At 40.5% G+C, this 24,960-nt stretch overlaps 2 protein-coding genes across 7 annotated transcripts; both read right to left on the bottom strand.

Moving 5' to 3' along the window:
- Positions 1-1,385: 1,385 nt before the first annotated feature.
- Positions 1,386-8,513, bottom strand: hsd17b8 (hydroxysteroid (17-beta) dehydrogenase 8). Of its 2 annotated transcripts, XM_039819204.1 has the most exons (9): positions 8,274-8,511; positions 6,836-7,038; positions 5,564-5,680; positions 4,609-4,704; positions 4,113-4,198; positions 3,350-3,434; positions 2,494-2,536; positions 1,630-1,704; positions 1,386-1,537 (listed from the first exon to the last, which is right to left on the bottom strand). In XM_039819204.1, the coding sequence occupies exons 1-9, from the start codon at positions 8,317-8,319 to the stop codon at positions 1,518-1,520; spliced, it is 771 nt and encodes a 256-aa protein (XP_039675138.1). In that variant the 5' UTR covers positions 8,320-8,511; the 3' UTR covers positions 1,386-1,517. The 2 variants fall into 2 exon arrangements, with proteins under 2 accessions (XP_039675138.1, XP_039675139.1); XM_039819205.1 differs by lacking the exon at positions 1,386-1,537 and having other exon boundaries at positions 1,631-1,704; positions 3,333-3,434; positions 8,274-8,513.
- Positions 8,514-12,240: 3,727 nt separating this feature from the next.
- On the bottom strand, positions 12,241-24,862 carry brd2a (bromodomain containing 2a). Of its 5 annotated transcripts, none has more exons than XM_039820091.1 (12): positions 24,586-24,862; positions 19,325-19,631; positions 18,991-19,128; positions 18,475-18,625; positions 18,117-18,316; positions 17,470-17,997; positions 16,977-17,105; positions 16,647-16,838; positions 16,275-16,537; positions 15,414-15,733; positions 15,100-15,228; positions 12,241-14,441 (listed from the first exon to the last, which is right to left on the bottom strand). In XM_039820091.1, exons 2-12 carry the CDS (start codon positions 19,601-19,603, stop codon positions 14,314-14,316), a joined length of 2,457 nt encoding a protein of 818 aa, XP_039676025.1. In that variant the 5' UTR covers positions 19,604-19,631; positions 24,586-24,862; the 3' UTR covers positions 12,241-14,313. The 5 variants fall into 5 exon arrangements, with proteins under 5 accessions (XP_039676025.1, XP_039676022.1, XP_039676023.1 ...); XM_039820088.1 differs by lacking the exon at positions 24,586-24,862 and adding an exon at positions 24,216-24,579; XM_039820089.1 differs by lacking the exon at positions 24,586-24,862 and adding an exon at positions 24,216-24,579 and having other exon boundaries at positions 12,241-14,438.
- Between the last annotated feature and the right edge of the window lie 98 nt (positions 24,863-24,960).

Below are 24,960 nucleotides of genomic sequence, written 5' to 3'. Positions count from 1 at the left end.
TACTATACTATAACCTTTATTCAAATTTTTTTCCACTTTTTTTGACATACTATACTATACATTTTTATGACTATTTTCACATTCTATACTCTCTTTTTTTATCACTTTTTTTCGATATACTATACTATGATTTTTTAGGCCTTTTTTTGCCATACTATAGTATGACTTTTTTTTGAAATACTATACTATGACTTTCTGTGGCTTTTGTGACAAAATGTACTATAACTTTTCATATGAAATTTGTATAACTTGTCATGTTGAATAAAGGTCAGAGTGTAGTATTTCTGGAAAGAAGTCAATGAAAAAAGCCGTAAAAAGTCATATTATAGTATGTAAAAAAAGCTTTAAAAAGTTATAGTATAGTATGTTGAAAATGACATAAAAAGCCATAGTATAGTATGTCGAAAGTCATAAAAAAGTCATAGTAAGAATTTTTATGACTTTTTCTACATACTATGTATGTAGAAAAAGTCATAAAAATTCTATTGTATGTCGAGAGATTCATATAAAATCGTAGTATATGTCGAAAAAGTATGTATGTATAGTGTGCTGAAAAAGTCATGTGAAAAGTCATAGTATAAGTATGACAAAGTCATTAAAATTCATGCCGTAAAAAATGTCATTAAAAAGTTGTAGTATTAGTATGTAGAAAAAAGTTATAAAAAGTCATAGTATTGTATGTCAGAAAAAGTCATAAAAAAGTAATAGTATAGTATGGCAAAAAAGTCATAAAAAGTCACAGTATTGTGTCAAAAAGTTATTAAAATGTCATATCAAATGTCATAGTAAAGTAGGTCATAAAGAAGTCATCCAACAGTATGTTTAAAAAATGTCATAGTATAGTACATCGACAAGTTATATAAAAGTCATAGTACAGTATGTCGAAAAGTCATAAAAAATCATAGTATGTCAAGTCATAAAAATTTTATTGTATGTTGAAAAAGTCATAAAAAGTCATAGTATGTCGAAAAAATACAATGTAAAGCCATAGTATAGTATGTCGAAAAATTACAGTCATAAAAAAAACCCTCATAAAAGTCAAGTATAGTATGCTGAAAAAAAGAAAAATTCATAGTATAGTTAGTAGTATGTAGTAAAAAGTCATAATCTGTTGAAAAAGTCGGAAAAAAAGTCAGTCCTAAATAATTGGTTTTAGTCATAAATTATTTTTTTAAATATTAATTTATGTTTCTAAGATTTATGTTGTTTTTTATTAATGAACCTGCCCGGTTCAGTACAATTATATGTCTATTTACCTTGATTTTTATCTGCCCTCAACGTGGAGTTAGGATGCGTCAGGAAAGAATGTGTAGGGCTTTACAGACATCTCAAGGGTTGAGTAAAATAGTTTTAATGTTGAACTTTCAAATTAAAATACAAAATTCTGCACAGAAAAATTACAAACAAGTGTTTATTGGCACAGTATATAACATGTTGTATGTCGAATACAAACATAGGATCATTGAACAATTAAGTTAACAACGAAGGAACTGGCCTCCCATTGGTCATCATCAGATTTATCCAATGAAAAGTCCTCCTAAAAAAAGAAACAGACACAGTTTGAGCATGATGAAAATAAATGAAATTATTTCCCAGAAGCTACTGTCAGAGAATTTAATCCCACTATACCTGTCACTTCGACACTGGCTCCGGTGATGTATCGAGAATCATCTGAAGCTAGAAAGGCACACACATCAGCAACCTCTGGAGGAGAACAAAAAGGACAAGTCAACAGTGTGATCAGGTTTTAGAAACTGAGCATGCCAGACACACATGTAGACAATGTACAATCCATGTCCCTTTACTTAATTTCACTGTACAGGACAAACACTGAAGGGAGGTGGCAAGGATCAAAGGTGTGGAGAAGTAAAGGAATAATATTTCAACGTGTTTTGTGTCCACCAGGAAATTATTTTTTAGCTGATACAATAAGGGTGTTTTCACATATAGTATAGTCCTCTTTAAATGAACCAAACTCAGTCCTCTTAAAGTGGACCAAAAAGTGAACCAACAGAAAGGGGACTCAGTTCTTTTTGTGTTCATATTGTCAGTTTACGTGAAAGAGGACTCAGTTCTCTTCCTGGTCCACTTCAGCTCTGATGGGGCCTCAGGGCTAAATTACATTGGCAAAAGGGCAAAGGGCAAAGCGAACCTAAGGTGTGTTGTGTTCACAATATACAGATGAAGACAACCGCAACGCGGAATTGAAGCAAGCCGTACGCAGACCATGTTTCGTTGGGGTCTGAGTCCCTTAGAAGTGTTCACATATGCGCAAGGAATGCTGACTAATAGTTCGTTGTTCTCATGGAGGGCTGAAACACACCAAGTGTGAAAACGCCCTAAGAAAGACCCACATAAGTTTAGATTCTAGTTATGTTAGGAGCTTAAAACAGTTCATTTAAAGTCAGTCCATTATAAATATCTACAAAATGGAGAATAAAGGACTGCAGCGAACACATATCAGAGTGATGTTAAACATGCGTCTTCACTGACCTGCAGGTTCACCCATTCTTCCCAGAGGCACCAAGGACTTCATCTGAAACACACAAAAAACCCGACACTGAACAGAGCGAAGGAGGACAGCACTGTTTGATGACAAGAACGGAGAGTCAGGGTCGTCTGTCAAAGGTTTTATTTGGTCGGAGATTGTATTAAAAAGGGTCAAATCAACCAAACCCCCCAAAAACCTCACAGACACTTGGTAATATTTAGCAACGCAGAAGGTCTTAGTTTTATTTGTTGTGGCTTAAACCTCTCCACCGCCAGAAGGAACAAAGGTTCATTTGTGCTGCTGAATCATGAAAAAAAAAAACTTGTCTTTTTCAGTGTCTCGGGTAAATCCACTCAACTCCCAGTGAGCAGCTTTCCATTTGGGAGCTAGTTTATACTGAAGGCAAAACTCTTGTTCCGCCATTTTGTTGTTGTTGATACATCTGCTGCAACAAAAATCTATCCGTCTTGCGAAGTGCTATATAAAAGGTTATGTATAAATAATAATATTTGTAGGGAGTTAAAAGTAATGGAATTTTAATTAAAAAAAAATTGGTTTATTAAATTTAAAAAAAAGCTTTTTAGAAATGAAAACATTTTATTTTGACTTTAATTCACACCCAGTAATTTCCATGTTGCCAGCTGCTTGAATAATTTGTTTGGTACATGTTCAAATTTATTTAAATAGATTTACTTTTCAAAAATGCACAAAATATCAATCACACAGCACAGCATTTATTGGTCAGAATATTACTGCAGCAGTTTAGACCCGAGTCATGTTTTCACTCCTGATAGATGAAGTGGTACTGTATCTGTGTGTATCTGTGTGTATCTGTGTGTACCTGTGTGCGGGCTGTACCTTGCTAATAACCTTCTCTGGAACTTTATCCGTCATCGGAGTCGATATGAAACCTGGCAGCACACAATTACACCGAATCCCAAACCTGGAGGAAAAGAGAAGGAAAAGCAAGTCTTTGTTGTATTCCAAATACTTTGACTCTGATGTGTTAAGCCGTCAGACAGTCTGGCGAGGTCGGTGACTCGAGTCTGTTTGGTGCGTTCGGTGCCGTCGTCACTCGGAGGAGCCGTCAGCTTTAACTTGGGCCGATTTGACTTGTTGAATCAGCCAGTGGGCGGTCGGACTCAATGACCAATCTGATTGGTGGAGTTCTAGCCCTTGGCTAGCGAATCAGTGCACTTATGTTAAAACACTTGAGCAGGATTAGCTTGACGAACGCCTCTCAAAATCTGACGAAAAGACAGACAGATTCAGCGACTGCATGGCCTATTTCTCCCTTAAAATGTTTTCAGAAACACGTTTCGGTGAACTATTTTCTTAATATACGAGATCGTATTCCGAACGAGCCGCCATTATGGTCGGCTTTGAAATTCGGGAGAAGCGAGACCCACGTGACGCGTTCGTTATTTCCGGGTGTAATTTTTTGGGCAACAATACAGATTACGTACAGAGACGTATTACGTCTTGCGCAAGCGCAGAACGTACGCTCAAGTCGGCGTCGTGTGTTCTGAGGCACTTTTTGGACCGACGGGAGCCGAACGATCAGTCCGACGGCCTTCTCTGCCGACGGCCGACCTTTAGCGTTGCATCGGCCTCTTCTCACCTGCTGAGCTCTTTGGCAGCGGTCCTTGTTAAACCCTCCACTCCTGCTTTAGAGGCAGCGTAATTGGCCTGTCCAATGTTTCCCACCTACAAACATTAACCACACAGACACAAGGATTCAGTGCATTAAGTGCTGTCTCACTGTAGGTTTTTAGGTAACAGACGGAATTCAAATCAGCCACCAGATACTTTCACAGAGGACTGAACAACTCATTTACCGGCTCCTGAAATGTGTCGGCTTTCAAACCAACGTTGACATTCATATTGTGTTGTTTTAGAATAAAAATATATTCTTGATGGATATCTCTTTGTTCTTGTATCTTATGCTTTGAGAGCTGTTGGTAAGTAAAAGGTTAATATCGCTAACTTTAACAGTTGGGAACAATCCCGCTATCACACCGCCTTTCTGGATAAAAACATTTAGGCCTAGAGCTTCAGCTAAATATTAAAACTGTAAAATAGCGGTCATGTGCCTGCCAGGCCTGCTGGTATCTCACCTTTCCCACGATGCTGCCCACAGTAACAATGGATCCTTTGGGTGCTCCACAGGCAACCAGAGCCTGAGCGACAGCCTGAATGACCAAGAATGAACCCTGGTAGAGATGCAAAAGGAAAGCTGACTCAATAAATCACTTCACACCGTTCTGTTCTCTCGTCTTCATTTAATATGCAGTGCTAACTTTCAGTATTTCACATAACAGAAAGACAGAGGTGCAGGTTGAGCCAGGACTTTCTGATGACGAACCAGCTATTATAATTATGCAATGCAGAAGCACAACTTGAAAAATAATGTGTTTCTGCTGCAGAGAGGAGAAGAGGTCTATCTGATAAATATTGCATTAATAATTATGGGAGCTAAAGCTAAAGCTAAAGCTTAACAGTGTGTGTCTTTTTGATTTTTAATAAAAGACAACAGAGTTTACTTTTTATCTCCACTTCTCATCACAAAGTCACCTCATCTTATTCTGAGCTGCAGTGATGGAACAAAAAAATAAATAAAAAAATAAAATAAAAGAGTTTAAAAGCATCAAGACTGATAGGAAGGAACAGCTTTCATTGTCATCATTATATTTAGTGTCACAAAATATGCCTGCATGGTTTTTTAAAGCTCTCTGGAATATCAAAATGATTATACTGACCTATAGGAATATCTATTGCTCTTTAATATTCGTCACGTCAAAGTCAGTACTTTTGTTCCTGTCAGGATCCTACAGAAATGTTTCCAGCGATCTGATTGGCTGTTGACAGGTTTTGATCTGATTCTCTGGAGTTAACCTGCAGCAGAGGTGATAGATCCCATGGTGATCTGCCTCAGTTAAAAGCAAGCCAGCTTCTTGATACCAGAAAACCAGAGTTGAGCCAAAGATAGCTGGATAACCCACTACGCTCTCAGCTAAGCGTGGTGGTTCGGGCCCCGGGTGTCACGGGCCCCCGGGTGTCCCCGCTGCATACCTTCAGGTTGACCTGGATGACTTTGTCAAAATGATCCTCGTCCATGTTAAGCAGGAAGTCGTCCTGGGTGATGCCGGCTGCGTTCACACACACTGAGGGAGGCTGAAAGTACTGAGTCTGCAGAGGGAGGGAACAGAAAAGTTAGAGCGGGGGGGGGAGGGATATGTAATAGTCCCTGCAGCATTTTAACATATCAAGAGAGTAAAAAGTATGTATTTCTCAGAAAATATTGCAGATTATAACGAAGCCCTATTCGCAAGGGACTAGTATAACCTGGGGACCTCCAGCAATTTGGAGCTCTACAGACAATCTCTGCATTTATTACAAAGATTATTTGATTAATCAATTAGTTGTCAACTATTACTTCAAATTCCGTTTGTACACACTGTAAGCTTGTAGAATGACAATAAAGTATATTAAATTAATCAGCAACTATTTTGATAATCAATGAATCGGTTTGAGTAATTTGTTTTTCAAAATTCTCTGATTCCAGCTTCTTAAAATGTGAATATTTTCTAGTTTCTTCACTCTTCTGTGACATTACACTGAATTTCTTTGGGTTGTAGAAAAAACAAGACACTGATCAGTGTCTTTGAGTGTGGTTATTTTACCGTTTTCTGACCAAACAACTAATCGATTAATCGAGAAAACAATGAAACAGACAATGAAAATAATCTTTAGTTGCAGCCCTAGTCGTCTGTGATCAGAATCCAATGCCAATATGCCATGTTTGTAGTTTGTCTAGTAAAAATTCACAGCGAATTATTATTATTACACATATGAGGATGTGTAATAATATTAGTCCCATGCAAATCGGCATCTCTGTGATTTGGAGTTGTATTGGCTGTGGGTTAAATGTAGGGAATAATGTCAGTAAATTAGATTAAAGTACAGACTTCACTTATCCCTTGTGAATGTGGTGCAAAAAATACAGAGGGGGGGGGGGTCATTTCTAAATCACATAAGGTCCCCTGGTAATACCTGTCCCGTGTGAATAGGGCTTATAATAATAACTTTTATTTATATAGCGCCTTTCATGAAACCCAAGGACACCTTACAGAATGACAGTGGCTATACTAAGGGAGGCTGTAGGCCGTGGTAAACAAGAGGTGTTTTGGGAGTTTTTTGTTTTTTTTTATGTCCAGGGATGAAGCATTTCGAATATCTGCAGGGAGGGTGTTCCAGAGGAACGGGGCTGCAACACTGAAGGCTCTTGTCTCCGAAGGTACAGACTCTTATGAATTAATTGAACGTTCGGTCTGTCCCACACACCTGTATACTGGTGATCAGCTTCTTTACACTCTCTTTTGAGGACACGTCCACCACAGCCGCCCAGTGGGCCTGCCCCCTGAGGTCACCCGGCAGGCTCCCCAGGGTCTCATTGGCCGACTCCTCGCTGATGTCGGCGACCACCACGGAGGCGCCCTCAGAGGCAAAGCGCTGACACACCGCCCGTCCAATCCCACTGCCTCCTCCTGGGGCGGGGTGGGGGAAAGAGTGACAACTGAGCAGGACAGCGTGTGTTGACCAAAACATTGAAGCATGTGTCATGAATTCATGAGGAATTCCCTGTTTCAGAGGACAGACTGAGTGCCAGGAGCTCCTCTCTGGATAGATTTGTTAGGAAGCAGGTCAATCAAGGTCATCTTTTCTCCATTTGACAAGCCCTCCATGTGCAAGTAACAACCATTTGCATCTATTTCCCTAAGTCTTCAACATTTATAGTTTTACCTTTAATTAATCACTGGAATTGTTGGATCTAGTGTGTGGTCTGGACCTACTCTATCTGTAAAGTGTCTTGAGATAACTCTTATGATTTGATACTATAAATAACATTGAATTGAATCATACCGATCCATTATGAGTCTTTGTACTGTATCTGTGTTGTTATTCTGCCTCCATGCAAACTGAACTTCTGGTCACCAAAACTTTTTTTTTTTTATCCCAAAAAGCATTAGCTTTCATTGTCTGCTGTTGGAAATAGAAGAAGACAAATTAAAGCTTTATAATTTGCATTAGAGCTGAAATAAATTAATCAATTAGAAAACGAATGTAGTCATTTGACTATTTTAGTCTTTTATCTAAACAGAATCAGTAATTGGTTGCTGCGTCGCTGTGCTATAAGATTATTATAGAAGTGAATATCTTTGGGTGTTGGACTCATAGACTGTTAATATTAATATAATGAATATAATATGAAAATGCAGTCTATGGTTGGACTGCTGCTAGTCAGACAAAACATGACGATTGCAGATTTAGACTCACACTTTTTCCAGACATTTATGTATAAGCTGTAAATAATATTATATATAATTTGGAGCCAAAGTGACATCAGAAGTTTTACTTTCACTACTTTCAAATTATTGAAAAGAATCAGACCTGATCCATACAGGTGGTACTACTTTTTTGAAAGGCATGGATCACTGCTAAGATTTAACTTTAACGTTAAACCCAGATGTTCGCTCACTAAAGTTGTGAGTCAGTAGAAACAACCATTACTTTACTAATCTTTTACAAGGTTACTAAAGAGTTAACATTAGTACTTTAGCAAGCGGTAGTTGGTTTGATCGACGACAATAATTCTATTTAAGACAATATTCTGCAAAAAAGAAACATCCCGACCGCTTTTCCCCTTTGTGTTTATTTACCTGGTCTATACGTCTATACACACGGACACTGAATGATGCATTATGGTCAAATATAAACGTACCAGTGACCAGCGTCAACCTTGATATAAGCCTTGTGGCAGCCGCCATGATGGGTTGGTTTCCTAGATTAGCCTCCGTTTGTTACCTCTCGTGCTATTACAAAATTTGACTCACGCAGATGTTCTGCATTTATGTATGCACGTGCACTGCAACATGGTTAATTATAATATGTAACGACAACCTCATCTGTGAAAATCATTTATCGCGAACAAAGCTCGGTTTTTTTTACGCCTACTGTAAGTTTTATTTTGAAAGGGGTTTACCGGACGTTAACTATGTCATTGTTTCTAGATGGATAGTATTGGCGTAAAACACTGATCTACACATTAGCAGACACTCAATGGAGATGGAACTGAAACGGATTAACAAACCTGACCGTTTCTTTTATGTCATGAATACATTTTCCTCATTTCTGACTTTCAAAGACAGCTGTGTTGGGCACTCTGATTGATTAACGTTAACATTACCTTACAAAAACACGAGGTTATTGTTACAACCAGGCATCTAGCAAGAAAGCTAACGTAAACTTTACTTAACACCATTAAAAACTATAGCTAAGTGTTCCTGGAGCAGATTTCTCACTATTTGAAAGAATGATGACAGTCTGACTCAGAGCAACGGGTCTGGGGCCCGTTTCAGGAAGTAGATTTAACAAACTCTGAGTCTCTAACCCTGAACTCTGAGTTGATTTACCCTGAGATGAGAAACTTGGCCTCTGATGTTTCAGTTAACGGACTCACATGTTTGCTGTTACTTTGTCGCACGGCGGCTCAGAAACAGGCGCAAAAACTAACTCATTTGGACTAAGTAGGAAAATAAGTCCTCATATTTAATGTATGCTTGAGCTCCGTGAGGTTGTGTTTCCACATCGTTAGCTAATTAGCTATTAGCTAGATCTTCGCCGTGCCGTTCGGTTTGTTTACTTTGAACCGGAAATCACATCCATAGTGCACGCAAGGCATCATGGGACACGGGGGCTTTTAAAGGCCTTTATTTTGACAGTGTTGACGCCACCGGACGTATAACCATAACTATGTTATTGTGTCTGCCTTGACTGCATACGGTAAACACTCAAATTAAAACGTCATCCTAGACAGCGCAGTAGTGTACGATTACTTTCTTCTACAACAGACCATTACAGTACACATCGCCTAGCTAGCAAGAAGGCTCCCAAACGTAGATGATATAATTGACTGTAAATTCATAGTCTCAAAACAGAAGACGCCCTGGGGTGGCCGCCTGTTTTCATGGAGTAGATGATAAAACTACATCCTGCGAATAATATAAAGGTCCTGGATCACGGATGAAATTAGCTCACTGATTAGTTTTAAGAAAATAAAATTACTTTACCCAACTTGAAAATGTTCACGTATTAAATGTATACTAGTTGATTGAACTTGTTATTGTTGTTGTTGATGATGAAAGAGTCCATTAGATGTGAGTGAATCTGCCTTAATATTACAAATTACATTAATGTTGTAGTTACTCACTGTGGCCACAAGAGGGCATATAAAACTCATGGTTTGTCAAAACTGTTATACATAACACAACCGCTGTGGTTTTCCTTATATGGTGGGTTTTTATAATTCCTAAACTCCATACTCTTCTATAAATATATCATATACAACAAACAGAAGTCTTAATACGCTATATTAGCGCTTGGACTGGGTTAAAGACAACCTTTGTAACCCTGTATAATCCAATCACATGTAAACACCGCCCTACGGTGGACACAGTGCGTAACTACAGCTTCCTCGTTTCTTTTTATTTTGAAAGTGTTCACCGGAAGTATCACTATGTAGCTGTGTCTAACTTGACACAAGGCACTGTAGTAGCGCAGTGTGACCACCAGAGGGCATAATGCGGATCTGATTCCATGCTCGCTTGCCAGCTATATCTATTAAATGTTTCTTCTTCTAGTTGTTCATCATTTAAAAGCTAAATGTATCCTGATGACGAGTTAGTTTTATTCATACATGTGTTTTGTTTTTTTGTTACTGCCGTCTTTGTTTCTTTGTTTTTAATTAAGTGGCTATAATAAAGCAAATATATTAACTATTTATCCATTTATTCACAATTGTTGCATGAAGCAGAAATTTGGCAGTAATGTAGTTGTCACTAAAACCTCAGTGGCTGAACTCTGCTGTACTTTTCTGCAGAACAGGAGAGTTCAGCTTCTATTGTTGCCCAGAGCTGATCTTCTTTTTGTGTGTGTCATCATGATTTGCACAGTATTATCTCGGAATAGGACTTCATGAAAAGTAAGCACTCACCATACAATGTATGGCTTACTGTACCGATAATATCACGATATGGCAATTCCGGGGCGACAATCCTATTAATGATACATCACCAATAAGAGAGGGTCATCATACATTCAACCCCTTTAAAACTTACTTAAAACAGTGGCTCCTCCTCACTTTTAACAGTCACACATTTCATCACCCATACACTTTCACTGTTCAACTGAATGCAGTATAGAGGTGGATGAATAATGTATTTATCATCCTGTATTTTTGTTTTGTTTTGTATGTACAGGCCAAAATTTGGACACACCTTCTCATTCAATGTGTTTCTTTATTTTCATGACTATTTACATTGTAGATTTTCACTGAAGGCATCAACACTATGAATGAACACATATGGAATTATGTACTTAATAAAAAAGTGTGAATTAACTGAAAAGATGTCTTATATTTTAGATTCTTCAAAGTAGCCACCCTGCAAACCCTTGGTGTTCTCTCAATGAGCTTCATGAGGTAGTCACCTGAAATGGTTTTACCTTCACAGGTGTGCTTTGTCAGGGTTAATTAGTGGAATTTTTTCCCTTATTAATAAAAAAGCAAAGGGTGGCTACTTTGAAGAATCTAAAATATAAGACATGTTTTCAGTTATTTCACACTTTTGTGTTAAGTACATAATTCCATATGTGTTCATTCATAGTTTTGATGCCTTCAGTGAGAATCTACAATGTAAATAGTCATGAAAATAAAAAGGAAACGCATGAATGAGGTGTGTCCAAACTTTTGGCCTGTACTGCATATGTCACCATCATGTGTACCTTTTAATTTATAGTGAATGAATGCTGTATAGCTGCTGGCTGTCTATATGTTAGTCTTATGTTACCTGCCTAGGGACAGGTGCAGTTATTTTGACTAATTCTGGCACATTTACATGGTGTTTTTTTATACAACAATGTTCATAAATATGCATGGTCCCTATCAAATAAACCTATGAAATAAAATAACTATCGGTCTAACTATGACTACAGAATGCCCATGAAAAGGTGAAGTGCAGGTTTTCTCTTTTTAATCACTGCAAGTCTGTTAGGAAACAGCACGTTTGATCTGCATTTCCTTTGTTTTCTTTTGCTCCAATAGCCGTCCAACACATCTCTGGGATGTCCCCCCTGTCATACAGGTACTGTAGGTACTGTATGTGACGGCAGTCCTGGAAACAAATGGGGGAAGGTCAGGACGGGCTGCGCAGGAATTACAGGAAGGATCAGGTGTGACATCATTGTAGTGTTACCATACCAACAACAGAGACAGAGGAGGGGGGTGTTGGAAACAGTTTCTTTCTTCACTGAAATGATTGGGGTGGGGGTGGGGGCATGAGGGGAAGTGACGTTGAAGGAACCATCCAAGCTTAATCAGTCACTGTAGGCATAAATAGTGACGCATCAGCATTTTAAACGATTGCCCATCAGAACTACAAAACACAAATATGTGATAAAAAGCAGCGTGAGCTTTTACATTCATCTAAACATCATTTTAGGCGTTCTGAAGAAACTATTTACATCATAGGAGAGTCACTGCTAGTTAGGAATTAAATGAATTGTATAAAATAAAGTGAATTACTGTGTCCCTTGAAATAGAAAACTTCACATTTTAAAACATCCCCATTCTTAGATTTGCACAAGTTCAGTATGTTCTTCAAATCTGTGAATGAAATTCCCCCAGTCAGTGAAAAGATGAACATGTCTGAGTTTATTTATGTACAGATGTTCAGATGAAATGGAGTCAAGTACAGAGGCATTTAGATTTCTGACGAACTTCGGAAAAGTAAGACTGACAACTGGAGTATTTTGTTTTATAACAGAAGCCCCCCCAAAAAACTTCCCTGGACAAAAAAAAGCTCAACGAAGTTCCTGAAGGAAAAACTTAAAACATGCTCGATGATTGAAACTGCAAATATGTACACTTTTACAATCCGGACACTTAATTTGTGCATATTTTTATAGACTTCAATTTCATTACTTTCAGTATTGTGAAAAAAAAAAAAATCTCCATTCAAATTCCATCTAAATAAATAATCAAGTTTAAAACATACAATACTCCAATCTCAAGCCACAGGCGATTTAAAAAAAATAAAATAACACACCTTACCTAAATCACAAAGTTGTTTAGTCGTACCAGCAAACACACATTGTTATTACTAACAACGTTAACCTCTAATATCTTTTTGTCTAAACTGGCTGTTGGATCCCAAAATTCAGAAAGACACTTTCACGTTTTCACTAGCCACGTCGCTTTTCTAAAAGTAAAGATGGTGGTTTAACTGCACAAGAGGCTAAATAAGAGAAAATCTCACCGTAAACAAACAAACAAAACAAACTAATGTTGCTGGCGAGAACCTCCCGACCTGATATTACTAACGGTGTTAAATCACACAGATAAGTCAACTTACTCTCACACAAACCTCAGTTAATACAGAGAATAAAAACGTGGAAGCTGCCACAGATCTCAAAGGCCAAATTATTATAAAGACGAGCAGCTCTGCTGTAGCGACTCTACGGTGCTGTGAGAGGAGATGGCCCAAAACGCTCCACCTACGATGAAGAACCAGCAAAACCTTTTCTTGCCACTTCAAAATTCTCAAATCTCACCAGATGTTTTGGGACATAAGTCGATGTGAACCTCAACCCCGAAAAAAAAAGAAATCAAAAGAACAAAGATGTGATTTGGGCACGGGTGAGTTGACAAGACACGTCCTCACTATTTATTAGCAGATTGGTCACAAGAAGGAAAAAAAAGCAACATGTTTACAGAGAAATTGAGATGGATGAAAAAGAAAAAAACAAAAAAAACAAAAAAGACAGCACACATGGGAACAGATACATGTTTGTATAAACTGATGTGTAACTGTCACACTTCTGTACAGTGGCCGACCCTTTCAGACAAGTACAGGAGTACACAATGCAGTAAAGTAGTACACGAGTATGCAGAGTATTGCATGCATTCTGTATTCTACTGAACCAAGGTGCTTCTGCGTGCACACACTGATTTTCAACGCCTGCGTCAAACTATGACACACACACACACAAAACACACACACACAACACACACACACACACACACACACACACACACACACACACACACACACACACACACACACACACACACACACACACACACACACACACACACAGAAAGTCATGAAGAAAAAAAAAAAAAAAAAAACTAAAACTTCGCCCACACCTGTTCATCTTCCCCATGAGGGAATAAATTAGCTCCATAAAATGCTTCTTTATAAAAGAAAAATAGATATTTATATAACTGTACACCGTATCTATACAGCATAAAGACAGGGAGCACAAGAAGAAGGGAAATTATCTCCAGAAATAAGACCGATTCTGGCTCTAGCACCCTTAATCCCTCCAACACATGCGTCGCTTATCTCCTATTTTATTTTTTTGCAGGAGATGGAGCGTCCCTCGCTCTGCCCAACAAGGCCAGTTCTCCAGAGAACAGCAGGACTTCACTGAGAACCTCCAGGTATCCATCCAGTCTCAACGTGTGTCCAGGGCAGGATCGGATGAATGAGCCGAGCGCAGGGAAAGCCCCATCTCTTCTCTCTCTCTCTCTCTCTCTCTTGTTGAGTTGGACCAGTTGTGCCTAGTGCTGGTCCCTCTCTGATCCCTTCTGCAGCTCCATCGTCAGTAGTCAGTAGCTCTACTGCAGCTCAGTCCACTCGGTGGGAAGCGAAAACACCCGGGGGTCCCTAACGTGACCCTTTCATACGAGCACCCTGGGCCTCTCAGCCAGAGTCTGATTCGCTTGTGTCTGACGATGAGGAGGAAGAGGAGGATGAGGAGGAGTCTGAGGAGGAGCTACTGGCGCTGAGACGTGACGGCTGGTTGTGCTGCTCTGTTGCCGGTTTCTCTGCTGGAGATAAGAGAACACATTTTTAGACAACGCAACCTGAACCTTTCAATATCACAACAGGAGGATGCTGCACTTATCTTAGAAAAACAACAAGACTGTTTAACAATACAACACATGTATTAAGTTTGGATCTATATGTATCGAAAGGTCTTATTAAAATCTATTTTTGTTGATCTTTAACAAATCACTTTAGAGTTATTTGGTACAAAAAGAATCCCAGAGTAAAAAAATAAAAGCTTGTAATTAAATGTTGAATAAATAAACAAAAAATATCAGCCACTCAATTTTTTTTGTGTGCAAAACATTACAGATTTCTGACATAACCACCACCCTGCAGTTTATTTTTTTAAAATGTGGAAGCTTTTAATCACCATTTATATTAAGATTTTCAGCCTTAACACCAACTTTTTTTTTTTTTGATTATTTTTGGGGCATTTTTAGGCCTTTTTTGACAGGACAGCTGAAGAAATGAAGGGAGAGAGAGAGAGAGAGAGAGAGAGAGAGAGAGAATGACATGCAGCAAAGGGCCGCAGGTTGGAGTCGAACCCGTGGCCGCTGCGTCGAGGAGTATTCCTCTATATATGGGCGCCCGCTCTACCAACTGAGTTACCTGGGCACCCAACACTAACCGTTCCAGACAGCAGTGAGGAGGACTTACGTTTGGTCTTAGCGGGCTTCTTTCCAGAGTTGAGCTGACCGCTGACGTCCATCAGCCGTCTCTCCAGCTCCATCTGTTTCTCCAGAGTGATCTCCTCCCGAGATTTGCCAGCAATGTTGTTTTTACTTGCTGCAAACAAACAGACAATAACCATATCCATGAGATGGGGGCTACTGTACTACATTATCAAAGATCTACAAATCCCCAACACCACAAAGCTCTATTAAAGAGAGCATGAACATTTTCATCTAAAAAACAACTAATTTGCATAACTGGCATAAAACGTTAATTATTTCACGATCTCTTCTACTAACCATATGGCTTTCGAGGTTTCTTCCTCAGACACGTCATGACGTATCTCTCCAGCTCCCGCAGCGTTGATGGCTTCAGGGTCTCAAAGTCGATCTCGATTTCCTCCGGGTTGGTGTCTCGGAGCGAGGGCTCGCGTGATTGGATGATATAAACAACGCGGCCCAGCTTCTCGCCGGGCAGCTTGTTGATGTCCAGGCTGAGTTGACGCTTCTCATCGTATGACATTGGTGCCGTCTCCTCCTCCTCGTCGGAGTCGTAATGACTCACTATGGGCTCGGGGACCGGCGGAGGCATGCTAAACGTCATGCCGCCCTTTTTGGTTCTGATGGAGAGAAGGACATGGAGGGAGAGACCGTTAAAAGACGACTGATGATGGTCTGGTTGAACCCACAATGTGATTAGGCAAAACATAAGAGCATTAGAAACTGCTGGGAAGCAATGCATGCTGTGTGATTTGTCGACCACAAACGTAAATGGGACATATGAACTGACAAAGAATGTTCTTTTTAAGGACATTGATGTATTTTAATGTCAGCAGCAGTATACTTCAAACATTTTATTACATGTTACGGTCTTTTTTTGTCTCGTTTTCTTGTCTTTAGGTTGTCAAAAATGCCTTGTGATTTCTGCTGCAACCTAATTTCCCCACAGGGACAATAACCCAATAAACTAAACTGCATAATGTACATTATTTTACTTACAATGCTTATTTTACACTACAATCTCACAACATGTAGCCATCTGTCTGACTTTGTGCTGCAGCGCAGCCCTTTTGGGGCTTCTTGCTAAATGCATCTTCCACATGTCTGAGCAGATAGAGCGTGCACCACAGACCCACAGGACAAACTGTGAAGAGAACTCACTTGCTCTTGTTGTTTTTCTTGCTCGGTGCCTTCTTGACCGGCACTACAGGAGCGGGCGTTCCTCGGTTGCTCTTGGGTTTTGGAGTCTTTGTGATCTTGGGGGTCTTGGGCGGTCTAACAGGTGTCACTTCTTCCTCTATCTTCCGATGCTTCTCTTTTTCTACCTTTTTCTTTTTTTTCTTGTCCTTCTTCTCTTTCTTTTTCTTAGGTTTGACGATGGGGCCCTGTGAGAGTGCTGTGAGCTGCTCATGTACCGCTTTTAGCTGAAAGGGAAAAAGAAAGACAGATGTGTGAATTAAATCCTGAGGAGCAAATACAGCAGACAACATCATAGAAATTATATTTTGTGTGTGCCTACACTGTAGTACAAACCTGTTCCTGCAGCTCTGCCAGTCGGTTTGCCCTCTCCTCCTCAGAGTCAGAGCTGGGGCTGCTCTCGCTTTCCTCACTTTCACTGCTGAGCTCACTCTCCGATGACGATGAAGAGGAGGAGGAAGAAGACGAGGAGCTAGGGGGTCTTGGAGCCTCGTCTGGCATCTTAGCAAAGCAGAACTCAAAGACATCCTAAAAGGGTTAAGCAGTATGTAAGTGAACCAGTTTAAAAACAAGAACAGGAGACACTAGCAGTAGAATTCAATAACACTATAAAATAAATAAAAACTATAATGAATTGTATCACTGGTACTGGAATAGGTACATTACCTGCAGTTTTCTGGCCATGCCAACCACATCATGATCAGGGGGGTTGTACTTGTAGCAGTTTGAGAACATCAGCCTGACATCAGCAGAGAACTGCTGGGCGTCACGATATTCTCTGCCGTCCATCTTCCGCTAAAACATTGAGAGAAGTAGAAATTTTAGTCACATACTGTATTTTAGAAAAACAAAAAAGGTGTCTGCCCCATTGTCTGGTGTCACTGGAACTACCAATTTTAACTAATTTGGCACATTAAAACTAGGCCACACCTTAAAGTAAACACTCATTCTCAATCAGTGAAGGAGGGCTACATAGGATATACATAGTAAATATATATATGGCTAACCTTAACATCCATGGTAGGTATAACAATATGTCAGTCTACACTGTTTTCATTCTATACTTCAATTCAGTGCAGCAAGACCAGAGAACAGCAACAACCTGCTCCTCTGTTCTGACAAATGTTGGCAGTTGTGTGTGTATTCCTAAAGCAAGTACCTTGATGGTGCTGAGGTCCATGGGCTGCTTTATGATGTCGTGGTAGTCGTGAAGCCCGAGCAACGAGGCGTCGACAGGCTTGTAGAACGGCCAGGCGTACCCTGCGTGCTTCTTTGACAGCAGGTCCTTCAGGACCCCGTTGCAGTAGCGCAGCTGGGGGTTCAGCTTGCTGCGACGCACCGGCGGGGGCACCATGGAATCTGGTAAATCCTTCTTGGGAGGCTTGATGGCTCGTCCGCTCACTCCTCTCCTGCCACCCCCCGCTTTGGTACCCATCATCATTGTTCCACAGCCCATACCCATGCCCATGCCCATACCCATACCCAAGCTCATGCCCTGGCTGAGGTTGTGGCCTTGGTTCATCCCCAGGCTGGAGTTGTGGTCCACCCCCAAAGAAGTGAGGGTTAGCGGGGAGTCGTGCCCACCGCCTAGCCCCATGCTGATGCCGCTGACGGCCATGGTGCTCATGATGGGCATGGCTACAGTGGTTGGGGTGGTCGTGTCTGCTTTCCTCTTCACACCCTTTTTCTGCGAGACGAAGAGAGGGTGAGCCGGAGAATGGTGTTTAGTCTGTGGTCTTCATTATTATTATTTTCATAATACTGTTACATTTTAACTAAACTAAACCGGTTTAGTGCATAAATTACCTTAGTGGTGGGCTGTGTTGGAGGCAGACCAGCAATTGTAGGGATGCTTTGTTCAGTTGTAAGAATAAGGGGCAGACTCTTGGTGTGATGTGTCTGTGGGGGGGTGGAGAGGATTGAGTCAGGCGTTTCCGGGGTGGGAGGGGAGTACGCCGACTGGGAAACAGCTGGGACCTGATGAGCTGTAGTCACTCCTCCAGAGACTGGCAGAGAGAGGGCAAGGATTCACAAAAACAAATATTTAGTAAAATAGGTTGTGCTCATACATGCATTTGCCTTTAGAAAGAGTACGTTTGTACTGCATGTATGATGATTGCAGACTTGACATGTCTGTATTAGCCTGCTTGCAGCCAGTACTTACTTGCATTTCCTCTGCCTTTTTTGCCAGGTTTGGTTGGTTTGATCCGTGGAGGGGGAGCAGCCAGCTCTAGTTCCTCCTGGGGCATCTGAGCCACTTTCTGCAAGAAAGCCTTCTCCAGAGACTGAGCCATCAGGACTATGTCATCTGTAGGCTGCAGAGGATGACAGTGGTTACAATGGTTACAACAGTAGAAAGATGTTTTTAGCAGTCAAAGTCAATAACACACTTGTATAAAAGTAAAAATGACAAGATTCCCCAATACTTTAAAATGATGGCTTCACTTTCATAGCATTTTGTATCTGAACATTTAATGTTAAGGTTAAGCATATGTCACTGGTTTCATTTGATTTCCATGGGATGTTTTTTTTTTTTTTTTACTATTTTTATAAAAATCATATGAAAATTAGCACGTTCACCATATGTCCAGGCTACTAATAGTGGCTGGCATGAAACATTATCTTGCCAGGATGTCTTAGGTTCTCACTTTCTCAGACAGACAGACAGACACTCTCTTACCTTGTTATAAATGTAGCAATTGGTAAACATGGTGTTGAAGTCCTGCATGCACTCACTGGCACAGCGGTAGTAGTTATTTTCTAGTCTCTTCTTAATGGTGCCCATATCCATGGGAATTTTGATGATCTTATGATAGTCCTGGAGAGAGACAGAGACAAGTTAGACACAATAGGAAGCTGGTGGGACTGATGATGTGAAATGGATGGAATCTAGATGTTTTATTACTAACAGTGATGGTGACACGTTATTTAATTTTGTGGTAAGGAATAAGGTTGTTTCTGGGAAATAAGATTGGTCCCTCCTATAATGTAAAATTTCTTGTATTCACACTCACAGGTAGGTTGAGCTTGGCCGCATCCACAGGTTCATGAAAGGGCCAGGCAAAGTGGTGCCTCCACAAAGACTTGAGCAAGACTTTCTGTAGGAACTGAAGTTGGTTGGTCATCCTCCCCTGTCGGCTGGGGTCCCTCACTGGTGGCTGTGGGGGCCCCGAAGGGGTCATATGACTGAGGGGGGGCATCCCAGGACTCTCAAAGCCCTCATAGAGCAGTGAAGGTTTTCTGATGCGTTTTCCGGCTGTGCCGGAACCCTGGTCCATGGTTGTGACTCCCATTATGCCAACGTCAAGCCCGACATGGGAGCTGTAGAGAGCAGTTGAAAGACCAATTAACTATTTGGCAGTTGTCAGAAGTTGTTATGAGGCCACAGTCGACATGTGGTTAGAAAATGTATACTATGTTTATTTGCTAGTCTCCCAAGCTAAACAAGGTTTACTCTGCAACTCAACAAAATCATCATTTTGTTGACTTGAAACAGCAAAAACTACTATTCTGTCTGTAAAAAGGAGCCAGGTCCACTGTCTTCATTTGCAGGAGTGGTGACAAGATTTTATACAGACTATTTTTTAGCAATGTATCCATAACTTTTAACTCCTCCAAAAAATCCCGATGAAGTGTAAAGGTTCTATTCTCCCATTATAAGCAGAAAGAATTATGCCGTATATTCAGTCCCATAAATCCTGGGATTAATATGAAAACTAATCATCTAATTGTGTCATCCTGACATAATAGTGTCTTCTTGTTGGCATACATTTTATGTTATCCTATCAAACTTGATTAAGCCTGCTTATATGAATATACAATCGTTTAAATCCCCTTTACAAGGCACAGTCATACATCCTTAGCGTTAGCAAGCACACAATAGGCTGACTTGGAATTTACTCCCGCAAAATTCCGGTCCCAGCCGAACAGCCATGACTACCACTTCCTCCTCTTCACCAGACGTAAACAGCACTGATTACAGACAGAAACTGCACCCCATTTCCATGTAGAAAAAAAATATGTCTAAAAGGATTGCGGGTGAATGACTGGACTGCATTTTTCCCCCAACAGAAATATCCATTAGTAATGATCTCTAAACTCTGAAGTTAACACACTGCTGTGTTGTACACACCCAAATGTAGTCACTCAGAAGTACTGGCGGGTACTGTATGTTGGCCCCTGCAACTTATAGTTAATAGTCTCCACAGGGAACGCGAGCAAGAGTGAATGAGTAAGGGGCTGCCATTGGCTGCTTTATAACTGGGAACATGGCTGTGCTAGCCTAAATCAGCAGCAGATGGAGTTCCTGGTAACTTATCAGCTGCGGTTAGATGTTTTAACACCACAGATAACACAGACACTTCCAGCATATGTTCACCTGGTCTGTTAAGGAGTAAAAAGCTCATCTTCTTTTAGTCCTAGGATGACGGAGACTGGTATTGTACCAATCCTATGCAATTTAAACTTCCCAGGGTGGAGTTTTACACTATCATGAGAAGACTGCGCCTTTTCAACAATGCTAAGATTTCTAAAGTCAAACCTTAAGCCTGCATGCCTATTAACATCTCTTAAAAATGTGTATCCAAATATCCCCCTTTCCACTTCATTTTAGACATCAGAATTGCTGGAGTGCTGCAAATACTCCAGGATGCCAGACAGGGTTCAAATTTAGCACACAACCAAATGCTGGTAAAATAATATACGCGTGGCTTGTAGATTTGCTTCACTCATTCCCCCGCCCAAAAACACTAGTAATCTATTGAATGGCTGGTAAAATTTGAACATTCACTAGCCATTTGACTGGTGTCCAAAAAATTAAGTTATTTGAACCCTGATGTCAGACACTGCTCCTGGCTGCTGCTATGGTTCTCTTGTGGGCTACCACTGCATTTCCCTTCACATAAATACCAGCACTCCCTCCGTCATCAATAACATGAACTCACCATAGCACATCTCCGCTGACCTGACAATGCAAACCAAAGTTGATCGAGGAACAAGTGGGGGTCATCTGCCAGGAAATCATTTACTAACACTGATGGTACTTAGCACCGGTTTTATTGTTTACATTGTCAAAGTATCCTTACAAGTTCATAACAATACTTTTGTCTGTACACTAAAAGCCTATATAACATTGAAAAACTGATGCAAAGTGTGCAAGTATTACTGTGTTCGCATCATGCTGTAAGTAAGGGGCCCATGGGGGCGGCTGTATACCTTAATGGTGTTGAACTAATCCACCCTACTGTACAAAATTTAAAAGACAATTAAGGATAAACTTAGATGCCAATGCAGTTCAAATTTTACATTAGATATGCAGAAATGGCTATAAAAAAAAGAAGACAAAAATACATAGTCAATTTGTATCTAACGTTTTTTAAATAAGGCAATTCGTTTTGAATGATACAACTTTTGGAAACACATTTGACAGTTAGTGTACTTTATTATTTAAAGGGAAATAATCATGTACAACATTAACAACACTAAACAAAAACATGTTTTATGTTAGCTGTATAACGGATTAAAAAATAAATAAGTGTGTAAAATTGGATATGGTGCCCAAGAAAAAACAAAAACAAGGCTATTGATACATAAGTACAGTGGAGTTCCGTTAAAAATTATTATTATATAAACCTAAATGAACAGTTGCTACCTAGCTTGGGCTAAGTGACATTTAGCAATGTAACCAGGCAACCAACTGAAACACCCGGGACACATGGATAGCTGCGTTAACCCTTGTAACGTTAAAGCAATGTTGTCGTACCAGTGATCACAACAACCCCTGTCCGTCACATGGATACAATAACAAACAAAGCGAAGCACAAACAAATAACCGTCGCAAGCGCCCACCTCCGCCTCTTAACGTTATCTGGCTTACTGTATCTTGGCTCATGGTCGTCAACTGTTGTGTGGTATTGTTAGCCGCCGGCATAGCTACATAACGTTAATAAAAATTTACTTCAACTATGTTAGCTAACATACAAATGTTTATTCCATTATAACAATGAATAAACAAGGGGAAAGCTCGCGTCTGACGCTAATGCTAGCGAAGCTAGCAGCAACTGCCAGGCAGCGGGAGAGGGCGGCCAACGGCAGAGGCGCTCCGAAGATGGCGCCGGCATAGTGCGAACAACAGTCGCAGCTTTTTACAACCCACAAACACATTTTATTTCCTCAACATGAATTTCTCTTCTAATCCCTTTTAACAACGCGACAACTTCTTCCTGCAGCACATTCGCTGTCCGTTTCCCTCTTCCATTTGTATTACAGCAAACACAGGCTGTCAGCAACGATATTTTGGAAAAAAAACTCATGAGAAATGTTTACAATATTCCCTCTGATGGAAAGCTGAGAGTCAATTTTACCGGTAGATACCTGTCAAGGAGCGGGTTAACTGCCATATCCATCAGGATGGATCCGGATTCAGTTTTTAGCTAGACTCGGACCTGGACCTGGATCCGTCTCTGTTCGTCAGTTCTCTCCGCTCCCCGCCACGGTGAACTCCTTTAATCTGCTTCGCTGAAATGGCGACGATGCGCCTACACCCGTTCTTTTATAGACCTACCATTCACCCTATTGGATAGACCACCTCAGCCTGTCCACGCCCTCTGAGTTCCTATTCGCTACGCACTATGTCCGTCAAAGTCACCACACCCCTAGATACTGAGACTTCACTGACAATCTTTCGGGCCAACCTATTCGCAAGTTTTTACTGTCCGTCAAGGGAATTGCACAATACTATTGGCCCAGCATATTCAGTATACAGATATGCTGTCTGTAACTGGCTCCTCCATTTAATCCTTTACAAAATGCGAGGGCACCGAAACCGCCACCCCTCTTATCATATTACATTACGTCAACGTGTGCAAAGCGACGGCGGGGATTGGTCAGTAAGGTTGTAACGCGGGCTTCCAGGGTAAATACCAAGACGCCTATTGGTTCTTCGAGCGGGTCACGCGTACCCCTCAAGAGCCTCTCCCAAGTCCCCACGAGCTCTCTGCTTACCAGAATATCCGCACGCACTTCCAGAAAAGGCCCACCGCCGCCATCTTTAAGTACAGTGGCATAGCCTATTATAATAGAATTATTTACAATTGGCAAGGTAAAACGTCGCCTCAAACACAGAAAAGGCTACATATTGGGCGTACAAAAGTTAAATAAGTCGCGTTCGTCTGCTGGAGTAAAAGGGCACCATTTTAGAGGACACAGCCAAACAAGGCCTCCATGGCTCACAAACACCAAAGCAGTAACGTTAAGGAGGATAAAGTCCACGCTAACAATTCCAACTGCGTGTAAAACGACGAGGCTATAGCTCAGCTTATTTACTTGAACGAATAATAAAACGACCACACCTAGACAGGGTCATTGGTATGAATCACTGAATGACACAGCAGTTTTCCTCTCTGACCTCAGATTACATTGATCAAAGTAACGTTTACACTGCTTTTGCCCAACCAAAACTAAAAAGACAATCTAAATATCGCATTAACTAAAGCATTAGGAAATCGAAACTTCAATTAATCTTGTATGGTACAGGTTTTAAAATATAAAACCATACCTAGCTTTTGGAAGCTCTTAAAATAGATTAAATCAAAACCATAAAACACAAGAACAGAATTGGTAAATCTTTACAAAACGTATGATCTTTAAAAACGACCAAAGATCTACAAATTCAACAACCACACAAAATGGTTACCTAACCACATGCGCCCATCCCCCACACCAAGGTTACAAATACCCCACAATGTCACTCAAATACACTATGTAAAATAACACTAGGTCGCTGCAATATTAAATAGCCTATTGAAGTTTTCAAAAACGTTATGCTGTAAAAACATAACGGAACAAAGGGAAAGTTAATTATCCAAAAGACAAAATATATATTTTTTTTAAGTATGACATAAAAACCTTGAATTCAAAATAAATACAAATGTCGACTGGTAAATCCCAAAATAATGCGAAGCCTTTCTTGAATAAATCTTCTCGTCTTCCACCTCGATACTTTTTAACCAACACATTTCCCTCAAACATGTCCGCCTTCTTCCCCATTCCCTGCGCTGGATGGGGGAGGGGAGTCATGTGATAAATAAGGCTGAGCACACGGTTTATCAAAACTTCGACACGTGGCATCCCACAAAAAAAAACGCAATAAAACGTATCCGCAGCAAGTCCTTTCTCGTCAAAACGTCCCCTCCATATGCCCACCCTGTGCTTTATACAAAGTATTAAGCTCAGATTTAGGAATAAAGTTGCCAAAATATCCGAACAAAGAGCATACTTTCCGCTGCATTTGGCTTGCTCCGATTGGTCAGGCTTGACCACGTGACGAAAACGAGTTTTGTATGATTTATTGTGCTATTTCCCAAACTTCCTCTATTGTACTCCGTATATGGTCGCATAATCCTTAACATCTGATGTGTAGTTTCTCAGTTTGTCCCAAAGTTGTTAGAAATGTCGGGTTTCTGTTTCTCCAGATGACGATTGCTGTCCAGCTCAGTTATGTTGCAACCAACACGAAGCATTGCGCATGCGTCCCTGCCATGAAGACGCTTTGCCAACAATGCAGAATGCAAGAGGCTGATCCAAGAGCAGCTTCGTGTTTTTTTCATAAGATGAATGCCGTGCTCCCTGGAAAGGAGGTGGGATTCAGCTG

Source organism: Perca fluviatilis, chromosome 13 (genome assembly GCF_010015445.1).
Source record: "Perca fluviatilis chromosome 13, GENO_Pfluv_1.0, whole genome shotgun sequence".
NCBI lineage: Eukaryota > Metazoa > Chordata > Actinopteri > Perciformes > Percidae > Perca > Perca fluviatilis.
Note: the sequence above shows the minus strand (reverse complement) of the source record. Positions and strands in the feature narration are given on the sequence as shown.